General features: G+C 53.0%; 2 protein-coding genes across 5 annotated transcripts; one reads left to right on the top strand and one right to left on the bottom strand.

The window, feature by feature from the left end:
• Window positions 1-1230: 1230 nt before the first annotated feature.
• On the bottom strand, window positions 1231-14205 carry LOC116794065. 4 transcript variants are annotated; one of them, XM_032702395.1, is made up of 11 exons: window positions 14118-14205; window positions 10477-10848; window positions 8593-10047; window positions 7694-7786; window positions 7018-7122; window positions 6319-6428; window positions 5265-5459; window positions 3562-3724; window positions 2560-2725; window positions 2321-2415; window positions 1231-1697 (listed from the first exon to the last, which is right to left on the bottom strand). In XM_032702395.1, exons 2-11 carry the CDS (start codon window positions 10622-10624, stop codon window positions 1612-1614), a joined length of 2616 nt encoding a protein of 871 aa, XP_032558286.1. In that variant the 5' UTR covers window positions 10625-10848; window positions 14118-14205; the 3' UTR covers window positions 1231-1611. The 4 variants fall into 4 exon arrangements, with proteins under 4 accessions (XP_032558286.1, XP_032558285.1, XP_032558288.1 ...); XM_032702394.1 differs by lacking the exon at window positions 14118-14205 and having other exon boundaries at window positions 10477-11089; XM_032702397.1 differs by lacking the exons at window positions 5265-5459; window positions 14118-14205 and having other exon boundaries at window positions 10477-11089.
• Window positions 8598-21275, top strand: LOC116794066 (cis-aconitate decarboxylase-like). Its single transcript, XM_032702398.1, has 6 exons — window positions 8598-14174; window positions 15117-15171; window positions 17840-18027; window positions 18683-18772; window positions 19021-19226; window positions 19852-21275. Exons 1-6 carry the CDS (start codon window positions 14142-14144, stop codon window positions 20768-20770), a joined length of 1491 nt encoding a protein of 496 aa, XP_032558289.1. The 5' UTR covers window positions 8598-14141; the 3' UTR covers window positions 20771-21275.
• The last annotated feature ends 1725 nt before the right edge of the window (window positions 21276-23000 follow it).

Genomic DNA, 23000 nt, shown 5'->3' with positions numbered 1-23000 from the left:
AACAGCTCCTGCCTGGAGCCCTGAGCAGAGGGAACGGTGGGTTTGCAGGGTCAGGAGGCTGCAGGGGGAAGGGGAGCCCATGTTCAACCTGCCAGGGCTTTTTAACTGGGAGTCTGGGGAGCTGCTTGAAGGAAACAACACCCGTCACATGGAGGTAGAGTAAGAGCTGCTATTTCTGGTGGCTCGGGAGTGCAAACCAAACAGGAGGATCAGATGGACAACAAGGGCAGAGCCAAAGCAAGCGGAGCACGGTCAGGACTGCAGTTGGTGTTTACATGTCAGCAGTGAAGCGTGGGAGGAATCCAACCCCAAGGCTCCCAGTTTGGCTGCTCAGGCCCCACAGCAGTGTCGGGAGAGCAGGAGGGATGTGGCTTGAGGGAGAGCTCAGTGAGCAAGATGCTCCAAAACAATGCAAAAGAGGGAGAGAAGGGAAGGGGTTTGTCTGGTGAGGTGGGACTATGGTTGTGCCAAGGGAGCAATCTCCCTGCCCAGAGCAGGAGGGAGGAGAAGGAACAACGGTAGGGAACTGGCAGAGATCTTCCACTTGGACACTGCCTCCAGTACAGGGAAAAACATTACAGAAAACCTCAAATCTGTCACGCATCTCCCAGTGTTTTGAAGCCTTTTGGGCCATAACTCATTGTTTCCTTTGTTGAGGTTTGTCTTTATTGAGCGAAGTTCCCTCATCCCTCACTCCCCCTGGGCCTTGTTTGCTTTGGGGGAGAGGAAAGTTCTATTCTCTGCTCTTGGTAGAAAACTGCTGCCCCTCCACAGCCCATAACACAGGTCCACGTGCCTGGGGACCCGCGTGGGGACAGCATGTCCTGGGCCAGCCCCCTCTCCTGGGGCAGCAGCACTCAACCCCTGGGCAAAGTGTCCCTGCCCTTGGCAAGGGATGGAACCGGATGATCTTTAAGATCCCTTCCAACCCAAGCCATTCCACGATTCTCTGAACCCTCTGCAGCTCCCAGCTCGGCCATGGATGCTCCTTTGCATGTTGGAAGGAGCTGAGTGTCCCAAGATCAGCTGGGGGCTCACCTGGGCCAAGCAGGGAACAGCTGTGAAGATGCCAGAGAAGGAAAGGGGTGAGTGACCTGCTGTAAACCCTCTGTCAGAGTTACACCTTCCAATATTTATTCCTTCCTCTGGTGCTTGGTCATGGAGCTCTGCCATTTCTGGAGGGTGAATAGCTCAGTGGAGATCAAACGAAACTCAAAGCCCTTTCCTTATGTTCCAAAAAGAGGATTTATTTCGTGGATTTTTAGGACTCTAAAATACACAGATCTGAGTGTTGTGGAAGGGGATACACAAGCAGCCAGGGCCTTCACAGTCCACTGCACTTTGGAAACACTGGGAATTCCTGCAGTAAAGCATCACTCCTGCTCCTGCTGGCATTCCATGGGCAGGTGTCCCGGCGGTTCGAGCCACTTACTGGGGATAAACAACAAATCACCGCAGAAAGCTCCCAGGAGAGGCAGCAGGTGAAGAAGTGCTGCCATTCTCAAGGAGGTAAGAGCTTGGTAGGAGAAGGAATGGCTCTCCCAAGGCCGTGTGCTCCAGCAAGGCATGGGATAGATGCTGTTCCTTGGCTCAGGGGAAGGTTCCTTTGGTTCAGAGCACTCTGTTCTTCACTCTCTCAAAGATCTGCATCACTTTTCCTGCTGGGATGCAGCCTTCCCGCACAATGGTGATGCCACCTTCCCACAGGAAGGATGAACAAATCAGGATAATCCCCAAAGGGTGAAAGAAAGGGGTGGGGGGATAAAGGACTATCTTGGAGCAGCAAAGCCACCCAAATGCCCAGAACATCCAAATAATAAAGTTGCGTAAAAGGACCAGAAACTTTGTCAGAAAGTGAAACCACCGACCAGCAGTGAGCCCACTCTTTGTTCAAGGGTTTGCTTTTCCACTCAGCCCCTCCCAAACGTCAACCCAGACCCAGCTGACAACACCTCAGCTCGTGCTGCTGCGTCATTGTGGACGAGCTCCCGGAACACCTTCGTTCTCGTGGTCTACCAGCAACACCCACCCTTCCTTCCAGAGACATCCACCCTCCCACTTGCATCACTTGTGCTCTTACAAGGCAGATCTCGCTTGCACAACTGTGTTTCTCCTAGCTGCTTTGTTCTCTGTCAACACAGAGGTCCTCCAAGGACATCTTTTGTTTACTTCTCTTCATCAACATGTTTGCAAATGTCCAGGCACTCAAGAGCTGTTACTCTTGGAGCACACTGTGCTGCCAGATCGATACTCGTGAAAAGGATGGAAACACCCCAGGAGAATGCAATTGCTGGCACAAAAGGGTGGTTCTTACACTCACTTTCATCAATCTTTGTGCAGTTGACCACAGTGGATGCCACCACCTCATCAGATTCTCCATCACAGAGAACACCCTCCAGCTTATGGCCAAGACGCCTGCAGGGAGAAAAAAAAAGCAATAACACTTCACAGAACTTCACATCACCCTGTGCTGAGCTTCCCCTCCATGCAGGGTGTCCACCACCACGTCAACTCGCTGGGCACCCACGTGGCAGGGGTGCCAGTGCCCGGGGTACTCACGAGATGACCATGTCGTGGTGTGTGCTGTCCACCTCCCCGCTGGGGTTCGCCGACGTGATGGCCAAGGGCCCCGTCATGTCGATGAGGTGCACCAGGACTGTCAGGTCAGGGACTCTGATCATGATGCTGTCTTGAGTTCCCACCCTGCTGTAGCCTGCTCCGACCCCTTGAAAGACAGACAGAGGCAAGGCTGGCACAACAGCTACTGTGGCACCAGGGCAAGTCCTCCTGCTTCCTTGGCGAGTGGCCCCGCTCCCTCCACACCCCGAGCTGTGAGTCTCTCGATGTGTGCTTCACTCTGGAGCACAAATCTGTGACAGTGGTAAGATTTTGGGTCTAACTGGATAAGAACTGAGTTTGGGACAGTAAAATTGGATTTGGGACAGTAAGATTTGGGGTCTGACTGGATGAAAAGGAAATGATTCACGCCTGGAGACGGCACAGCTGTTTTTATGGACATGGGATCTACCTGTGTCACGAAGTTTAGTTCTTGTGAGCACTACCCACCCTCTGCCATGTACCCCTGCCCCTTAACATGCATAATTCCTACAACTTCCTCATCCCACACTATTTCCATTGATTCTCAGAAGCCAGGGCTGAGGTGAATCATCCCACTGCTCACAGTGCTTGCCTTTGTCCATGTGGTGGGAAGGAACAGGCAATGAGCAGGGAGGAGCCCTCTCAGCTCATTGATGCTCCATCCAGCGTTTGATCATTCCTAACAGCAAGGGGCTTGGAGGAGGTGACCCTCCCAAGCTGAGGAGCCTCCCTTGCTCCTAGTTGAAGAACTCATCATGCTGGCTGTCACTGTTAATGAGTCATTCCAGCTGATTAACATCCTCTGCTAAACATCTACCAAAGCATCTGAGAGCTCCAGAGGCGATTCCTTGGGACAAAATGAACAGAATCCCCCCCCATCACATACAAAAGGGTGTGTGGATTGCAGACCTGCTGTGTTGAAAACATGAAAAAGGGAGAAAAGGACTGTCCTGTCCATCTCACCCAACTTCTTCAGCCACTCTCCTTTCTGGATAATGCAGCCAACGCCACCAGGGTAAACATTTTCCATGAATTCCCAGAGCAAGGGGCTGATGGGTGGAGCAGCTGCTCGCAGCTGGTCCAGGTTTGAAATGAAGATGCAGATGGGCTTCTCCTGAGGCCTGTCCTGAAAAAAAAAACAGGGAGAGAGGAAGGGGAAAAGTAGATGAAGAGACAAAGTTTGCCTTGACAGCCTCGAAGCCCGCTGGGATCCTGGTTTGTGGGCTACCCAGGGACCAGGAGCTCCGGGCAAGCAAGATGCTGTCTCTGCACAAAATGTTGAGCAGAGGAGGGGACCAGGCTCTGTGACTGATGCCACAGCTCAGATCTGCATGTGCAAGTTGAAGAAGAGAGAGAACAGCAGCCTGCCCTTGGGATCTCAGCAGGATGCATCCAAATCCCCCACTTTAGACATATCCACTGCAGGGACAGCAACGCTCTGCTCATTATCAGCATTTTTAAGACCTTATACACCAAGGACCTGAGTTTTTCCAAGCTTATGCTGGTGCAAATCAAGGTCAAACCTACCAATTCGTGATGGGATAATGCACGGAGGGACCCAACATCTCCCGTGCCACCTCTGAAGCAAATTTGCTGTAAAACGAACAGTGAGATGGAGGGGAAGTAAAACAAGCTCACAAAGCGGTGTCATTTCAGTCCTCAACTAACATCAGCTCCAGTGGGCCCAAATGACTAAGGAGCTGGGCATGTATTTACATTCTGTTTATATTATCTCATCTGCAGGGAAGGTTAACATTGGCACTAGAGCAGCCCAGAAAAGACGGCCTTTGTTGCCGCTGTTGGCGCTCGGTGCCAGCTGAGATCGTCTGTTATGCTTATTCCTCCAGGCTAGCCAGGAAATTGCCTCATGGAGCACAGACGGGCCCAGGCTGCAAAAGTTGTGTCGAAGGTGCAAACTTTGTGGCCGGTTCCAGCACTGAATGTCTCCAAAAGTCTGGGGAAGTTTAGCCCTGGGATTCTGATTCAGCACTTCGGGAGACAGAGAGGACAAACACAGGTTTGGACCTGTCTGTGGTGAGTGTCGGGGCTGTGGTGCCAGTTTGGAGCTGGGCTTTGCCCTCCTCAGGAGGGCAGGATGGATCTACCTGATTCCCAGTGCCCTGTGCCCAGAGCAGAGGGGGCTGTACCCCAGGTTGCTCAGCGCAGAAAGTGGTCCATGATGTTCTGGTGTGGCTGCTCAGGAGCTCTATCCATGGTCAGTTCTAAGTCTTAAGACAACTTGAAACCAGGGGCTCCCCTTTCTGCTTCTGCATGAACTCATCTCACTGCAGGTACAAATTCCAGGGGAGGGGCAGAGGAGGGGCAGGGACTGAGTTCTGCTCTGGGGGAACCGGGGACAGCAGCCAGGGAATGGCTGGAGCTGTGTCAGGGCAGGGTCAGGTTGGATCTCAGGCAAAGGTTCTTCCCCCAGAGGCTGGTTGGGCACTGCCCAGGCTCCCCAGGGCAGTGGGCACAGCCCCAAGGCTGCCAGAGCTCCAGGAGGGTTTGGCTGATCCTCTGGGGCACAGGGGGTGACTCTGGGGATGGGCCTGTGCAGGGCTGAGGGTTGCACTCGATGATCCCTGTGGGTCCCTTCCAGCTCATCATATCCTGTGAGTCTGTGATCTGTGGGACATAGATCCAGGTAACCAGCCCTGTGTTCACACCTTGATCCTGTAGACCTTCTCGATGGCTTGGGGGTGTTTGCAGGAGGCTGCCAGGGCATACACAGTGTCCGTGGGGACCCCACAGACGGCCCCCGTGTTCAGCAGCTCCGCGATGGTCCTCAGGCCACTCGTGCAGTGGGACTGGGGGCACACACAGGGTGGGGGGTCCTGGGTGTCCTTCTTGGAGCTCCCGGCCTGGGAAGAATCAGGAGGCAACAAAGACATTACGGTGGGAAGAAGGAAATATGTGAACCAGGGGGTGGGATTCACCCAAATGCAGGTGGATTGTGCTCCCTTGGTAGTCAAAGGGCACAGGCAGCACTTCTAGGGATGCTTCACCCAAAGTAGGTGACAACTGCAGTTAATAAACTCCAAGAGACTAACTCAGGGTGGACGTTTGAATTCAACTCCTAAAATCGGAGGAGATGAACCCCACCCAGCACAGCGACTGCTTCCTGGAGAAACAGCTGCTCTCCAAAATGACTGAGGAAACTCAGAGAACCCTAAACCCAGAGGAAGATCAAGTTTCAAGTGCTTTCTCATGAGTCTCCCGTGGTTAGAAACACTGATTTTACGAAAATGTTCCTCTGCAGCAGGAATCTGAGCTGTCAAATCCATCACCCCAGTGAGGGGGGACTGCCTTGGTCAGACACAGCAGGTGGTAGGAGAAGTTTGAAGTTCATAGATGCAGGGGGGAACTCCTGCTGTCCAGTCTGGGGAACTTTTAACTCCCCTGCTCCCGAGGTTATGACATTTAAAACTTCAATCTGCCAGGAATTCTTGGATTGGAGGTGGCTAATTCCACAGGACCATGGAGACAGGCCTTTTGGAGCAAGGTAGGAGTCTTGTAAACACCCCTGCTCTTTCTCCAGGTTTCCATGCCTGCTATTCCTGATGGAAGAGAGCTCGTTTCTGGCTCCTACAGAAATGCTGTGACCGGGATTTCGAGTGGCACTAAGGGATTCAGAGGAAGGGAAATTCCATGGAAACCTGAAGACCCCAAAATATCCCTTCCCAGCGGGGAAGCTACACCATCACACAAAACATGTCTTACTGTGAACAGAGGAGGTCCCATCATCAGGAGGTCCTTCCCAAACATGCAGTTTGCCAGCGATGCTGTTGCTCCGTAGAAGCAGAGGATGCTGAAGATGCTCAACACCACAACTGGAAAAAAACAGGGAATCAGAGGCAGGAAGGGGGATGGAGTCACCAGCCCTGGAGGGATTTCACAGCTGTGTGGATGTGGCACTGGGGAACAGGTGGCCTTGGAAGTGCTGGGGGAACGGTGGGACTCGATGATCTTGGAAGGCTCTTCCAACCTAAACGGTTTTATGCTGCTTTGATTCTACTTCATGACGATAAAATGGTAGAAAAGCTTCTGCTAAAGGACCCTATGGAATTAAAAATAAAATTTCTACCTGCAGCAAAGCCAAAGCTTCACCAGAACTGCAGCCAGTGATACCGGTGGCACATTTAGCCCATCCCACACCTCAGCTGCTGGGAAGTAGGACTGTACAGAACCTCTGGAGGCTGAGCTGATCCAGCAGGATCAGCCACACCTAAAGGTTTGTTTGGAAGCTCAGGGCCCTGGGGCTGAGAGGCTCAGTCCCTGTTGCCTGCACACACCAGCCTTCAAGGGAACCCTCTCTGCTTGCTTCTTTCCACACTGAGCTTTCCACACTTCTCCCCAACCCAGGACCCCCTCACTGCACTCTGTGGGAAGGTTTGATGACCAGGTTCCCCTAAAACTCACTTTCAAATGGCAAAGGGAGGTTCTCCAATGTAAAGAGCAGAAAACAAATGCTCAAGAGCTCCATTGCAAGGGTCACACAGAGCAGCACCACGTTAAAAGAGGAAGCTGTGGAAAGAAACACAAACAAAGGGCCCCACATCAGAGTATGGTCCATAAAATGGACGTGGAACAGCAGAAGGGTTCCTAAATCAACTGAATCTTGTTTGATTCAACTGAGCAGCCCATGATCTTGTTTCCCTGGTTGAGGAGGAGCAGAGGCACGGCCATGGTTTGTTCAGCCCTCAGGTTTCACAGGACACGCTGCCAAACCCTTGATCTGCCAGTACACTGTGCTCACATGGAAAACACTCCTCAGGCAGCCAAGCAGATCCTGATTTACACCAGCTGGGCTGAAGTGTGACTGTGGATTTGTGCCAGTGGCCCAGTCCATCGAACACTTTCACCTTATTTGAACCTTTTATTTTCTTTGAGACATTCTTCTGTTCCCTTGGGACTGTTTCTTCTAAGCCCAGCTCAGCTTCTGTTACTGGCTGTGGGCAAAACATCTCAGTTGTTGCCTAATCGGAGTGACAGGAAGAGCTGAGCCTCCCCCACCTGTGCATTCCCACCACAGAAGCACTAATGACCTGACCCCAAATACCCCTCCATAAACAATCCCATTAGTGCTGAGACTTACCTAGAATGATTAAAAAAGCATTGAGCACCAAAAAGGCAACAGAACCAGCAGTGAATCCCTCGGTGTTCCCCGCACCAATGTTCAGCAGGTGGCCTGAAATAGGACCGGCACATCTGGTTATGAGCAAACCATGAAGAGCACGATAGAAGAATGACAGAAGGGTGACAGATCTGTGGCTGGAACTACTCCCGCTCTGACTAAAGGATGGTGGCCTCGTAAAGAAAACCTCCTGCTGCTTCTGCAACATGAAGTATTTGAGGTATTAACTGGAGAACTGGTGGTGACCATCCAAAAATAGCTGATGATTTTACCTCCAGCTGGTAATCCTCAGGGTCTGGCTGAACACAGCAGCAGCTCCTGCCACACCTCTGGAGGAACAGCTTCAACTCTCCCCACAGGTGCTCATTTTAATAGGGCCTGGCACGGAGGCTGCATGGACACACTGCCCACCTGGAGCCAACCACGGCTCTCAGAGCCCGGGCTCAGCATTCTGAGAGCTTCTCTCATGGCTGTCACCAACTGGGATGAACTCCTCCAGGCTGCCGAAGGACAAACCCGGAACCCGGAGCCTTCCACCGCCTAAAAAGCATCTCCTGAAGCATTATTGTGAGATAACAGCCCAGAGGCAGCCTCACAGTATTTTAGCAGGGAGATCTTGGCCTCTGTTGGAGTCGAAGACACTCCTTGGCCCCCTGCAGCTGTGTGTACCAAGTGCCTGTGGCAAGTGCAAGCTGGGACGTTCGGGCGTTATACTTTTGCAAGGAGGAAAATTGGTGAACCTGACGTGACTGACTCTCCCACTGGAAAGAAGGAATTACGTGGAATCAAGTAACCTGAATTCCCTAAAAGCATCCCCTTTTTAGCGACTGAGCCACCTGGGCGCCCGGCCCGTGCGTTACCTGCCAGGCGCAGCCACGCCCAGGCCGCCCAGAAGGCAGCGTAGCAGAACGGGAGGACGGAGCCAAACCTCCTCCCTCCCCAGGCCTGGATCCTGCACACGTAGAGCTGCCCCACAGCCCCCGGGATGAGCACGGAGGGGATGGAGAGCTGCTGCCTGCCGGGGTCCCCCAGGCCACCCTGGATGGCCGAGGCCGCGGCCAGGCCGTTGCAGACGTAGAACAAGGCGTCGGGCACGGCGGCGCCGGTGCCGCCGGGGAGCTCCTCGGTGCTCATGAGGAGGGCTTTGAGGGCCACCAGCGCGGTTTGGAGAGCCGAGCTGGACACGGCCTGGGCGCCCACCGGGATCAGGGCCTTCTCCCCGATGGAGTTGATGAGGCTGGCGAAGGTGGCGTACAGAGACAGGGCCGTGCAGAGGCTGCAGGCAGTGCCCAGGAGGGGCTGAGCACCAGGCAGCGGGATCTGATGGATGAAGGCCGTGGTGAGGATGACGAAGGAGGCGTTTTGCAGCATCTCCAGGGTGTCTTTGTGGGTGGACATCAGGAAGAGCGTGCAGGCAGTGGCCAGGAAGAACCACCCTCCAAACATTCCCAGCCTGCTCTCCTGAGCCCGGGGCAGCCCAAGGAAGGCGGTGAGGATGAACTCTTCCCAAGACATCACCAACCAGTAGAGGCTGTGGACACCAAACTTGGTTGTGTGGTAGGCGTCACCTCGGAGGTAGCTGTAGAAGCTGGAGAGCAGCTGGCAGCTGGAGATGATGGAGATCCACACCGCCCCGACACAGAAGGTCTTCATGTAGCCAAAGAAGTAAAAGGCGAAGATAAAGGGCGACACCGTGTCGCAGATGTTGCCCAGGGTCATCGGCTCAGCGTACTTCGTGTTCTTTTTCTTTTCCTCCCCGATGGCCTTGGAGGAGCTTTTCTGTGCTGACCCCAAGAGCAGGACATTGAAGAGGGGGTGCCCGAAGCCTGGAAGGACGTAGCGCTGCGTGATGCCCTTGAGGAGCAGAGCCACCGCCCCGTACAACCCGCAGGTGACAATGACCAGCTCGATGGCCCCCGACACCACCAGGGCCCACTGGCAGAACAGGGCGACCGCCTCGAACACCAGGGCGAGGGCGATGGCCCCGAATATGAAGGGCATGATGTAGTTGACAGTGGCCGAGCAGAAGCAGAGGACGAAGGAGATGGAGATGTAGGCCACCAGCCCGGCCACCGCGCTCTGGCTGGCCGAGAGCTGGGCCGCGCCGAGGGGCAGGAGGTGGCTGCCGTTCCCCGCGGGCAGGGTGGTGTTCTGCGGGGAGGGGTAGGCGGCCGACACGATCCGTGTGGCCCCGTAGCTGCTCCACAGGGCGGAGAAGGTGAGGAAGGCCGCGCCCCCAAGGTGGTCATACTTGCGGAAGGCGAGGAATCCTGCCAGGAGCTGGACGAAGCCTCCGATCAGGACAAGGTGGACACCTGAGGGACATGTGAAGTGGTCAGGTGTGAGGCAAGCCACAAAAGGGCTTGAGCTGCAGGAAGCAGGTCCCACAGCCTTCCTGTGAGCGGCCCTGTGGCCTCTGCCTTCCCCTCTCTTCCCACCTTTATGTCAGATTTCTGTGTGGGCGCTGAGCCCCTTGGCACGCTCGGTGTGGGGAGCAGGCCCAGGAGCAGTTTGGGTGTAGGAAAGTGGCAGGGAATGGCACATGGAAGGTTTGGACCAGACTCGGGCTGAGGAAGGAGGAGCAGCCACCCCTAGGTGCACACAGACAGCCCACATATCCCCAGTGACAGTGACTATCATCCCACAGGGATGGCTCTCCAAGAGTCCATCCCGCCTGGTGCCGCCAGCTTGGACGTTCACCTCCAACCAGCCCCCGCGGTGTCCCCCCGAGCAGCACCACCCACCTGCCAGGATGTCCTCTGCCCCCCGCGGCCTGAGGCCACTCTGAGCCACGGTGAAGTTCTGCAGGCAGAGCAGGAAGGCGCTGACCACGTTGCCCAGGAGCCCCAGCACGGCCGGCTCACTGTAGAAGACGGCGGCGAACCCCGCCATGGCCCTTCCAGACAAAACAAGAGCGTCGGCCGTCGCCCCCACAACCCCGTCGGCGTCTAGACCGGCGCTGCTCGGGCTCCCAGCCAGCCTTCAGAGCTGTGCCCCTGCCCCAAGGAGGAAGCAACTGGTGAGAGGCTCAGGTGTTTCCATGGTGCCTCCCCGCTCCTCGCTCCAGACAAAGGCTCGATTCAAAGCACCACTTTAGGTGCCTGCTTTCCGGAGTCCTATCCAGAAAAAACACACACAGGCCATTTAGGCTACAAGGAGTTCTGGCAAAAACATGTTTAGGTGCCCCAAAGCGCTGCAGGTGGTGGGGATGGTTCCTGTCCCCTCTTGTCCAGGCTGCTGGAGATGGGGAGGAATGAATAACCCAAAGCGGACGGACAAACATTCAGGCGAAAGCCACAAGGTATTTTTGAGCCGTTCCAGGACGTTTCTTATCCACTGTTACAAACAGGCACGACGCTCACATACACAGTCTCCCTTCCAGATGGAATTTTCCAGCTCCATCCCTTTCTTGAAACCCCAGTGACTAAATAGTCTATTTTCAAACCCTTCATATTTCTACCATGAACTCGCCTGTTTGCAGGCAGCCCCCACATTCCCATTCCTCTGCACTCCTGGGTACCAGGAGCTGAAGTTTTCTCTCTGGAGGTTTTTTGTTGGGAAACAAAGATGAAAATAAAACAGCGATGTTCTTGTTATTTGGATATTTTTAGAACATTTGATGACCTAAAATAGCTGGAAAGGGAGACAGTGATGTATTCTGTTCTCAGCCATTCCAAAGAGCCTTTTGGAAAGGGAGGAAAGCACCACTATTGATACGGGGAGGAGGGAAGGAGCACCACCCAAAAAAGAAATAGTGATGTGAATAATAATGAACCTAAATCCCAGGAACACACAGTTTTCCTCGGCACGAATACACATTTTGCAAACATCAGTGCTCTCGGGACTCTCTTGTTCTACTAAAAACCCCATGGTTTCCTCTCTCCATTTATCCTAAAGGTTGCAATTTTCCCAAAGAGAGCAGGATGAAGGATAAGTTCACTCCAAACTGGCTCGGCAACATAAACTCCCATCAAACATGGGAAGGGGTGAAAACTTCCAAGTGAACCCGGGGGGACAATTAATTATTCAATTATTTGGTTGTGCTGAAGGTTGTAATTCTTTGGCTCAGAAAGAGTGATGCACCAAATCCCAACTCTGAGGGGGGAACACTCTCTCTCAACATCAAACATCTCTCTGTGCTACTGACTTGAAGGAGGCCCCGAGGAACGAGGGGCGCTCAGGCAGAGCTGGGCCTGTGGAGTCCAGAACTTTTTTATTAGTATTATTACTTTCAATGACATTCCTATATAAATAAGTGGTCTGATTTCAAAGGTTAGTCTTGGAGAAGGGCCACAATCTTAAGTTCCTCCAGATGTTTTGCTCTGAAGGAGCTCAGGCAGTGCCTTTCTGGGCACGGTGCAACAAGCCCATTGTGTGGAGACGATCCCTGGAGGAGGATGAGGTGGGTTTTTGGAGGCAGATGGGCTGGCCAGGTGACTCCTTGGCTCCCAGAAGAGGTTTTCAGTTTGCCAAGGCTCATTTTGTTGGTGGTTTCTGTGTAACTGGCTGTGCTGGGGGATTTAGAGCCTGTGACAGACATCTGGGATTTGTGAAGGATGTAGAGACACAACAGGGATGTTTCCCTCTGCTTCCAGTGCCAGCCTTCCTAGGACACCAGAGAAGGGGGAAGAGAAATAGCAGAACATGCTACAGAGCTGTAAAAGATGTGAGAGGGTTCAATCCAAGATATGGAAAAGGAGGAGGATGAAGGAGGTTCCCTTGGGAGGAGAAGGTTTTGGGGTTGGAAACAGCTGCACACCCACCCCCCCCCAATGCCAACACAGCCTCTGGGCCCTGTCCCAAGGCCATTCCAGCAGCTGTGCATTGCCCCTGCCTCTATTTCATCCAACATGAGGACACACCAAAGAATTAAAGCCCTTCAGTTGTCCCAGGAGCAGCAGCACTGGAATGTCATGGGCTGCAGCGAGGCTGGAGAAAGAGGGTCTGCATGGGAACCCCCAGAGGGGTTTCCTGCTCAAATATGCCCTTGTCCCGAGGATAACACCACTCCTGGCTCTGGCACTGTCCCTTCTGTGCATCTGCTGCCTCTGGTACTTTGTAAGGACCTGTTTGTCCCCTTGCACCGCAGAGAACTGAGAATGTGGCACGATAAGGTGAGGGGACACAAGGGGCAGAGCAGTAAACGGGAATCCCTCCCTCCAGGTGGGGCTGGCAGCTCTCTGCACACACAGGGCATCAGCCAGCACAGCCACAGTGCAGCAAACCATGAGGATGGAGACCTTCCCATGGTGAGGAGGCACCTGGAGACCTGAGGAGCTGCCAGAGAGCTGCTTGTACCGACGAGATGGGTCAGCTCGGGGTGATCATTCCCTGGCACAAAACCCCTGCTGCAGTGAGGGCACAGCCAAAGCCACCCCTCACTCAACCAGCCTCCTCCACCTTTTCTCCTTCCCCTGCCTGCCCCTGACACTCTTCACCCTGGGAGTGGCAGAAGTGGCATGTGAGGTCCTGCCCCTGTCCAGGCTCGTGACCTCTGAGCTGTGCCCACGTGGGGCAGCTTCTGGATGCCACTTCCTTCACTCACCACCTTCCTCACAGACAGCTGCCCTTCACCCCCTCCAGAACAGCTCACCCCCCTCTGCACCCCGTTTCCATCTCTGTTAGACCAGGCTTTGCATCCTCTTTGCACCAACATCCAGCTGCTGGTGGTGCTTCAACTCGGTCAGCATTAATGGGAATATTCTGGTGCATGGACATTCCCTCCATTGGAGGCTGGAGCAAAGCTCCACTTGCCGTGGGACACATAAACAACCACCAGCCCATTAACTTCTCAGACACCCAGTGGCATTTTGCCCTTAGTTTTCCATCCCACCTTATTAGTGATAAGAAATGTTTGTGCAGCTCCGAGGAAACGCCTCTCTCCAAATAAACATGGAGAGAGAACAGAAAAGCAATTCACTTTGGATAAACAAACAGCAAGATGATCAGTGCACGACAACACAACACAGCTGGATTAAAAAATCCATTAAAAAACCCTCCTCTGGTGCCAAACAGCACCAAATTGCTGGAGACACACTGCTACACGTAAAGGTCTGCATGGTAGTTAGTAGAAAATGCAGTTTTAAATATGAGGTGTATGACAGCAGGCTGTTATTCTGCCCCAAATAATATACAGCATGTCAAACACCCCCAGGTTTCACTGTTGGACAAAGCAAAGAGCCCCAAAATCCAACCATTTGTTTGGAAGCAAAGGCCCCCAGCGTCCCCTGGAAGCTCCAGAGTTCACACCTGCACTCCCAGTTCAGTGCCAGAGCTGGAGCTTTAGAAGAAGGAGAGCTATGAAAGGCTCAGCCAAAGGACCAAATGCTGAATGGATTCAAGAAAAGCATCAAACAAACCACCAATGCCTCGCTGCTGGGATTACCTGCTCTGGTGACACTTCTGCTCAATGGGAGGATGCTCTTGTCCCTCTCATTTCCTGGTAAGTCCCAGCTTTATAGTCCTCCTCAGGAGGAGGAGCCTAGAGCCAGTTGCTTCACCCCTTGGCACCTGCAGCATTTTGGAGACAGGAGTTCCCTTGAACTTCATCAGTTATTGTCTTAAAGCTTTTTTTTCTTTCCCGACACCCGGTGGGAGGGGGGGTTCCCTTCTGTTCAGCAGAGACAAACCACCCCTCCTCACCTCTTCCCCCCACCCTCTGTGTCCCCAGGGGCTGATGTCATCACGCTTGAAATTCAGTTGCAAAAAAACAAAAAGAAAATTGCCTTTGGGAAGCCCTATAAAAACCCTGACACCAAGCACCTTCCAGCCACACACCTCTGCATCCTTCGCCCGCAGCAGCGCCGAGCTGGGCACCCAGCACTGGGAAAAGCAGCCACCAGCATGGTCTACTCCACCCTACAGGTAACCCTTCCACCCACTAAACCCTCCCCACCTCTTTCCCTTTTCACTCCGAGGAGGAAACATCTCTTTCCAGGCCGTTCCTCAACCGGTCAAAAATTCTCGTGGCGTTAAACAGGAACCTGCCCCAAAATGAACAAATCCAGATGGTTTTCACAGTCACCTCACTGAGCTGCTGACCTGTTGCCTGCTTCTTCTCAAACGTGCCCCATGTGGTGTCCCATGGGGTTGTTGTTGTTGGGATGTGCCGTGTTGGGTTTTCCTCGGAGCTGCGAGATCTCGTGGCAGGTCTGGAAAGGCTCTGCCGCCCCTTCCACTGTGCAGCTTTATTTCCTTGGATGTTCTTGGCATCCCTGCTGGACTCAGCTTCGGAAAATATTTTGTGCCTGCTTTAAGTGTGTAGTTGGTTTTATGTGCTCCTTTGATCTGTGAGTGTCTCACGGTGCCGCGTTAGAGGCACCACCAGGAAAACTGCTCCGGGAAAGCTCCGGTGACAAACTCTCTGTCTGTGTCTTTCCTCCAGAAATCCCAGAAGCTCCTGGCAAGCTCCCGGCACGTTCACAAAACTGCTGCCCACGGTTTGTATCCCTCTGCAGAAAGGAGTTCCCCGTCCTTTTTTAAGGGGCATCTCGAAATAATCGTGGCATTGCTTTAAAAGGAAGCGCCGGGCTGAGATAAACCACCCAAATCCTTGGAAAGCGAAGCGTGTCTGGGGGGTCCTGGGGTGGGTTTGTGCCCTCAGGGCTAAAGGACAAGGAGAAAAGCAGTGAATAATTGGGAGTCCCATGTTAAACCAGAAATTTTAACTGATTTAGAACCAGACTTTTCAAATTCTTCCTCTTTGACCCCAAAAGGAAGAGATTGAAATCGTGGCTGCCATGGGGCTGCTCAGATCCTTAATTCCTCTGTCCTTGCTTCTTTACTGCACCTGATCCTGCTGTGGGCATTGCTTGGAGGGATTCATGGATCACTCCCTGTGTCTCCAGCACTGCCCAGCTTTGGACAAATTAACCAGAACTTGCCTGTGTAGCCCCTTGGTCTATTTTTTCTATCAATAAGTTTGTCTATTAACTTATTTAAAATCTACTGTAAGTTTTAAATTGTGTTCTTGTTCTATCATAAAATTATTAACTTTTTTAAAAACCATTTTCTTGGTCTATTACCTTTATTAACTTTTTTAAACTGTGTTCTTGTTCTATCATTAAGTTTATTAACTTATTTTAGAACATGGGCTATTATATTTATTAACTCATAATGTGTTCTTCTATCATAAGTTTATTAACTCATTTTAAAATGTGTTCCTAACTTATTACAGATTTATTAACTTATTTTAAAATGTGTTCTTTTTCTATCATAAGTTTATTAACTTAGTTTAAAACATGTTCTTGGTCTATTATGTTTATTAACTTATTTTCAAATGCATTCCTAATTTATTACAAGTTTATGAACTTCTTTTAAAATGAGTTCTTGCTCTATTAGGTCCATTACCTGATTTTAAAATGCATTATTAATGCACTAAATGCAAAGAACGTTGCTTAATGAACACTTGGGCACAAGAGAAATCCTAACAACCCACACAGATTTATTTGCTCTTGGACAGAGCCTTTAATTCTTTTATGAAGTTCTGCCACACCGGGAGAAAAAACCCGGGAGTCATGGAACGCTTCAAGCTGAAGGGTTAAAAAAATACCACTGCCTGCTGAAGTGACAAAGAGCATTTGATGACGGGAAGGAACAAATCCAACTTTTAGGGGTGCCGTGTGATTGGAGCAGATTTTCCTGCAGCTTTTCCAAGCCCGTTTGACATCATCCTTCCCTCCCGCCGGAGGGCGGCGGTGCCGCCGCCTGGGGACACGGGGGATGCTCCCGGGGGACAGGAGATGCTCCCGGGGGACACGGGGGATGGTCCCGGGGGACAGGAGGTGCTGTCAGAGGCCCCCAGCTTGGCAGCAGGTTTCTGAAGTGCTGAGCGTCCCGGATTCCTATAGGAATGCCTTTCCCAGAGCCGCCGTGAGGGAGGGGAATTTTCTCCCCGTGAGTCACCCGGTGATGACATTCCCAGCTGGGTTTCCAAGTGGTTTCAGCCTCCTGGGCTGTAGGTGAGCCCAACACGAGCAGGAACACTGAGTCAGCGGGCATGACATTTCGGGATGGGAAATTAGGGAATGGTCATTTTATTAATTGCCATGTTTTCTGTTTAAAAAACAAAGCCTCATGTGTACCTGCTTTTGGATGAGTTGTCACATGTTGAAGCAAAATGGTTTTGTTTGTTCGTTTGTTTTTTTGCTTCACTCAGCTGGATTATTTTATGTGGTTCAGTTAATTTGGAGGTTAATATCATCTCTTATCTGTGTGCATGTAGGTATGCACCCCCACATTCATACATAAATATGTATATATAGGATTTGCCATCGTGCAAATGTCACCTATAATGGATTTTATGTTTTTTCTACTCTCATGTGCGCTCTCAAATTAATACTATAAATTTTAATGGGCCATAACAATTATAATTCTATGCATTTGAAACATTATTCTATTAATTATACCCTGTATTCTAATTCTAGAATTCAATATAATTCCATGAATTACAAATTCATCTAAACACAGCAATTTGTCACTAAAATGTAAAAGTCCAGTGGTCCCAAACTGTATATTTCCAACAGAATTTTAACATTTTTGAGCATTAGCATCCTTTGGAGTGCACAGGGCTTGAGAATGGCTGAGCCAAGACGCTTCAGTGCCTTGTATGACAAAACTTGTGGATAAATCCAGACTTTGGGTCTAGTCCTGCTTGCCAAAAATGATGGAAACTATAGGAGGTTTTGCTTTCACGTGATCCACTCCCAGCAGGGCACCACCGGTAACGCAGCAGGGCTTCCTTTCCTCCAGATAAAAGGACAGGATTTAAATTGATCCTCCCAGAAAAAAGTGGTTTCTGGAAACTCAAGGTGAGGGGGTGGGGTTGAGCTCTGGAACTGCTTCAGCTGACCCTGCTGGAAGCCACCCCAGGAGGTGCCTGGAGCAGATATGGAACCACAGAACATCCCAAGTGGGAAGGGACCCATGAGGGTCATCAATCCCAACTCCCTGCTCCTTGCAGGACCACCTGAAACGAGCCCCCCTGGCTCAGGTGGGTCCTGCTCCCTCAGCTTTCTCCTCCTGCAGGTTGAGTGGGAGCAGAGGGTGCGGAGCTGCCGGCACGGGGCCCACGGTGGGCTCACCCCTGCCCTCTCTCTGGTGCTGCAGTGGTGGCCAGGAGCGCTCCGGAGGACACCGTGACCAGCAGCTTCGCCTCCTTCATCCACGGCGCCCGACCCGACCACTTGTCCAAGACCGTCCGGCACCGGAGCAAGAGGATGATCCTCGACAGCATCGGGGTCGGGCTCGTGGGCAGCACCACCCACGTGTTTGACATCGCCCTGCGGTACTGCCGGGTAGGAACGGCCCCCTGGCACCACCCTGGCACCGCCACAGCCACACTGTCACCTCCTGACCCACACAGAGCTTCTGCCTTGTGGTCGAGGGGTGTTCTGGCACCATCCCTGCTGCCGCAGGAGGGGATCTCTCCTCTGTGGGGACCAGGAACAGGACCCAGGAATGGCTGGAGCTGTGCCAGGGCAGGGTCAGGTTGGATCTCAGGCAAAGGTTCTTCCCCCAGAGGCTGGCTGGGCACTGCCCAGGCTCCCCAGGGCAGTGGGCACAGCCCCAAGGCTGCCAGAGCTCCAGGAGGGTTTGGATGATCCTCTGGGGCACAGGGGGTGACTCTGGGGATGGGCCTGTGCAGGGCTGAGGGTTGGACTGGATGATCCTTGGGGGTCCCTTCCAGCTCAGCATATCCTGTGATTCTGTGAAGACTTTTTTCACACAAAGGTTTGTAAACCATGAGAACAGACTGCCCAGGGCAGTGGTGGAGTCCCCATCCCTGGAGTGTTCAAAAAGCACGTGGATGCGGCACTCAAGGACATGGTTTAGCGTGAACACGGCGGTGGCGCTGGTTGATGGTTGGACTTGGTGATCTCAAACATCTTTTCCAACCTTAATGAGTCTCTGACAAGGTCCTCCCCGGGGTTCCCCTCCCTCCCACAGGAGCTGTACTCTCCAGTTGCTGTGAGCTCTGTCTATGGCAAGCCAGGTGTGAAGCTGTCCCCGACACTGGCCGCCTTCACCAACGGAGTCGCGGTAAGATCGGAGCTCTTCCAGGAGGACCCACCCTGTGTGGTGCCTTCAAAGGCGTTAGTGAGCATTGCAGGCAGCAGGGGGGTCACTGGGAGGGGCTCCTCTGCAATCTCCTGCTTTCAGAGGGGCCACACAGCCCCCCTGGGGACAGTGGGGGGATGTTGTAACTCAGCAACATCAGCGAGGAGCCCTTGCTCCCTCAGCCCCCAGCGCGTCCCACCAGCACGGCCTTATCTCCATTTCTGTGGCAGACACACTCCATGGATTTTGATGACACCTGGCACCCTGCCACCCACCCCTCAGGGGCTGTCCTGCCAGCCCTGCTGGCAGCTTCCCAGATGCTCCCTCCCGGCACCAAACCCACAGGCATGGATTTCCTGCTGGCGTTTAACGTGGGCCTGGAAGTGCAAGGAAGGCTCATGCATTTCTCCACTGAGGCTCACGACATTCCAAAAAGGTAAACTGGCTGTTCTTCACTGAGTAGATGGTGAGGCTGGGTTTCAAAATGTTAGGTTAAGTCCGGTTTAAGTCAGTGTTAGCCCAGGATAAGGGTAAAGCCCTACTCAGAGCCAAACACCAGAGGCAATGAAGCACCAGGTATTTATTTGGTGACTTCCAGTGACCTTGCCTCAAAAATAACTACCAAGAGGACTCTCACTGGGCCTGCAGTGCCATCATCTCAACCAGCCAGGGCAAGAGCTCACAGCCATGCAGACAGATTAACAGTGGGCACAGCCCCTGTGCCAACTGCCCTTCACCAGCACTGCCCCAGTGTGGTCCAAGGCACGGCACTGACCAGGAACTGTTCCCCTTGGACAAGTTGGATGAGGTCAGATTTGCCTGGAGGGGTAGAAAGTTCGGTGTAGCGACACAGGCCATGTCACCTACTCCTAGAGAAAATGCAAAATTGTTTATTGGAGACTCTGTTGGAGTTTCCAGAAAGATGCTTCGTTTTCGGACAGATAAATTCTGAGTCAGGTGACTCTCACCTGCATCGGAGCCGTGAGGGATTTCTGCCGGCTGACCGTTCAGCTCCAGCCTCACAGGGGCCTGGATGCTCATTCCTGCCATCTCCCCTCCAGGTTCCACCCTCCCTCGGTGGTGGGGACCATGGGCAGCGCGGCGGCCACGGCCAAGCTGCTGTCCCTCAGCAGGGCCCAGTGCTGCCACGCCCTGGGCATCGCCGCGTCCCTGGCGGGGGCCCCCATGGCCAACGCCGCCACCCAGGCCAAGCCACTGCACATCGGCAACGCCACCCGCCTGGGCTTCGAGGCGGCCCTGCTGGCAGCCCGGGGCATGGAGGCCAACCCCTTCATCCTGGACGACATCCCCGGCTGCTCCGGGTTCAGCGCCTTCTACGGGGTCTATCACCCCAAGCCGCTGCCCGCGCCCGGCGACCACCACGAGTTCCTCCTGGAGAAGCAGGATATTGCCTTCAAGAGGTTCCCAGCCCACCTGGGGATGCACTGGGTGGTGGATGCTGCCCTGTCTGTGAGGAACCTCTTTGTCCACTACGCGGGGTCCTTCTCTCCCGCCCTGATCCGCACCATCGTGCTGAAGATCCCGGTGTCCAAGTACATCAACCGGCCCTTCCCCAGCTCCGAGCACCAGGCCAGGCACTCCTTCCAGTTCAACGCCTGTGCTGCCCTGTTGGACGGCGAGGTCGGGCTCGGCTCCTTCACCGAGAGCAGCATCCACCGGCAGGAGCTGAGGGAGCTGCTGGACAAAGTGGTGGTGGAGCACCCCGAGGATAACGTGGCCAACTTCGACAAGATGTACGGGGAGGTGGCACTGCTCCTGCACAGCGGGGACGTCCTCACGGGCAAGTGTGACACTTTCTACGGGCACTGGAGGAAGCCCCTGAGCAAGGAGTCGCTCCTGAAGAAGTTTCGATCCAACGCCTCCCACGTGCTCCCAGACGAGAAAATAGAAGCCATCATCACTACGGTGGACAACCTGGAGAACCTGTCAGACAGCTCCCAGCTGGCCTGCAGCCTGTGAGGGAACAGCACAGGGGGGTTTCAGGAGGGGTTTGTCCCGGTGAAACTCTGATTCCTTTCTTCATTGGTGCTTTACTATTGATTTCCAGTGCCAGGAACGTTCCCACCCCTTCAAGTAGACACTTCACTCCCAAAGGAGCCCCCGGGGCAGGAGGTGTGACTGTGTCAGCCCTCGGTACAAGGAGTACATTTCAGCTCATGGTTGATGCTCTCTGAGCAGCTGAAAGGCCACCACAAATATAAAAAAATAATCCCATGGAAATCCCTGAGAATCTTGGGGTGTCACTGGGAAGCTGCTGCCCCGGAAGGAGCAGTGTCTGTGTGGTTTTTAAAGCTGGACTCCAAGATTTTTTCTGGGCACAACGCCCAACCACTGAGTCTGGGAAGAGGAGGAAGTTCAGCTGCGGAACGTGTGCTTTTCTTAGTGCTCTTCTGGGTGCTTTTGGGATCACACTTAGTTAGTCCTGGTGGCCAGATGGAAAGTCCATCCCTTACTGTAAACAGCCCTGCCTGCAAAGCTTTCTGGCAGAGAGGGATTATTTTGCTTTGCCAGTAAAAGCCTCCTGTTTCTCCAGCCTTTGGGAAGTGTTTGCCACTTGTCTGTGTACAAAGGATGGTTCAAGGACCCTCAAAAGCTGTAAGGAAAGGCAGCTGGGAGGAGAGGAGCCCTGTATCAATCCTAGAGCCCCTATGCCTCCCAGGGGGTGATCTCTGCCCATCCCAGAGCTGTGCCACACCACCCTCCTGCCTTGGCACAGGTTGCCCAGGCACCTGTTCAGAGCTGACAGAGCCCATGGGCATCTCTAGGTGGTGGCTTGGGCACATCCATGCTGTGACTCACATTGGGAAATTCCTGTTTCTCCCCTCTGAAAGGAGGGGAAGCTTCCTGAGAGTCTTAACTCACCTTTCCAGCTGGGATTAACTCAGTTCTCACACTCCTGAGCAGCCGTTCCCTGAAGGGCTCCTTCCCCTGCTTCCTTCCCAAGTGGGGACATGGACAACTCCTCAATATTCCTATTCAACACTGGGATTGCTGATCCAAAGGGCTCTTTCCAATATGATCCCAATAAAGGTACAGAACCTGCTGCAGGAGTGAGGGTTGTTCTCCCAGGGGGATGAGATGGGACCAGGCAGGCAAGAAGGAATGTGGGCAGGTTCCTTTATCTTCCTGGTAGTGGTTTGTACAGAGAATGCCCCATCCAGAGATGGGACAAAACTGTTTGCTCACCTGTTAATCCACTCTCTCACACTGCCTGATAGTCACAGAGAATCTTTCTGAATGAAGAACAGAATTAAATTCACTTTCTGCATAAAGTTTTAATGCTGCCTTAGGCAGACCATCAGGTTTTTTGATTTTAATGCGAATACACACAGATACAGAGGCTTTCCCAAAAGATGGGGAACCCAGTAGAGGCTGGACAGGGCCAGCTGGGACAGCAGGGACACTGTGCCCAGTGGTTTCTCCAAGGTAAAATATACATTGAGCCCCCCCAGGTTGTTTTTCCTGCTGAGGACAACAGCCCTCAGCCAGCAAAGCCTGGCTGTGCTCCAACAAGATCACCCCAACTACCCAGTGATTCTCCACCAGCAACAGATTTCAAATACTTGCCAAGTTTCCATGACAAGTTTCCAGTTTCCCTTGGTTCCAGTCAGGTGTGAGGTCACACCAAACATGTCATTCCGTGTTTCCCAGCCCAGTGAACTTGAAATCCACAGATCCAGTGCCCTCCAAGTCCTCTACAAGCCCGACATTTGTCCAAGGGATCCCTATGTGTGACAGAACCGAGACGGGCTGCGGTGCAGGAACAAAGCCCCTTAGGAGTGGTTCCAGTGTCCCAACCTTTATTCCCATGTTCTCCTTTCCGTGCCTCCTGCTCTGTGTTGCCCTGTTGCAGTGAAGCTGAGCAGGAGAGGAGGGAACTGCCACCCTTCACCTGCTGGTGCTGGAGCATAAAAAAGGGCTTTGCAGTTGTGTTTCAGGCTGCAGTTTGTCCCTGAGATCCAGAAACCTTCATGTCTTGGCTGTCCTGGCAGACACGATCCCGACACCTTTCAGCAGATGGTGTGTAAAATTAGGAAAGGGAGGGATAGGAAGGCTGGTAGGGTTCAATTTCCTTTTATTGGTTCACTTATCAATTCACAGTCCCAAAATCACCGAGGTTGGAAAAGCCCTCACAGCCCATGGAGTCCCCCCCGTGACTTGTCCCCCAGCCCAGAGCTCTGAGTGCCAC

Source organism: Chiroxiphia lanceolata, chromosome 14 (genome assembly GCF_009829145.1).
Source record: "Chiroxiphia lanceolata isolate bChiLan1 chromosome 14, bChiLan1.pri, whole genome shotgun sequence".
Classification (NCBI taxonomy): Eukaryota; Metazoa; Chordata; class Aves; order Passeriformes; family Pipridae; genus Chiroxiphia; species Chiroxiphia lanceolata.
This window is presented reverse-complemented; position numbering and strand designations above follow the sequence as displayed.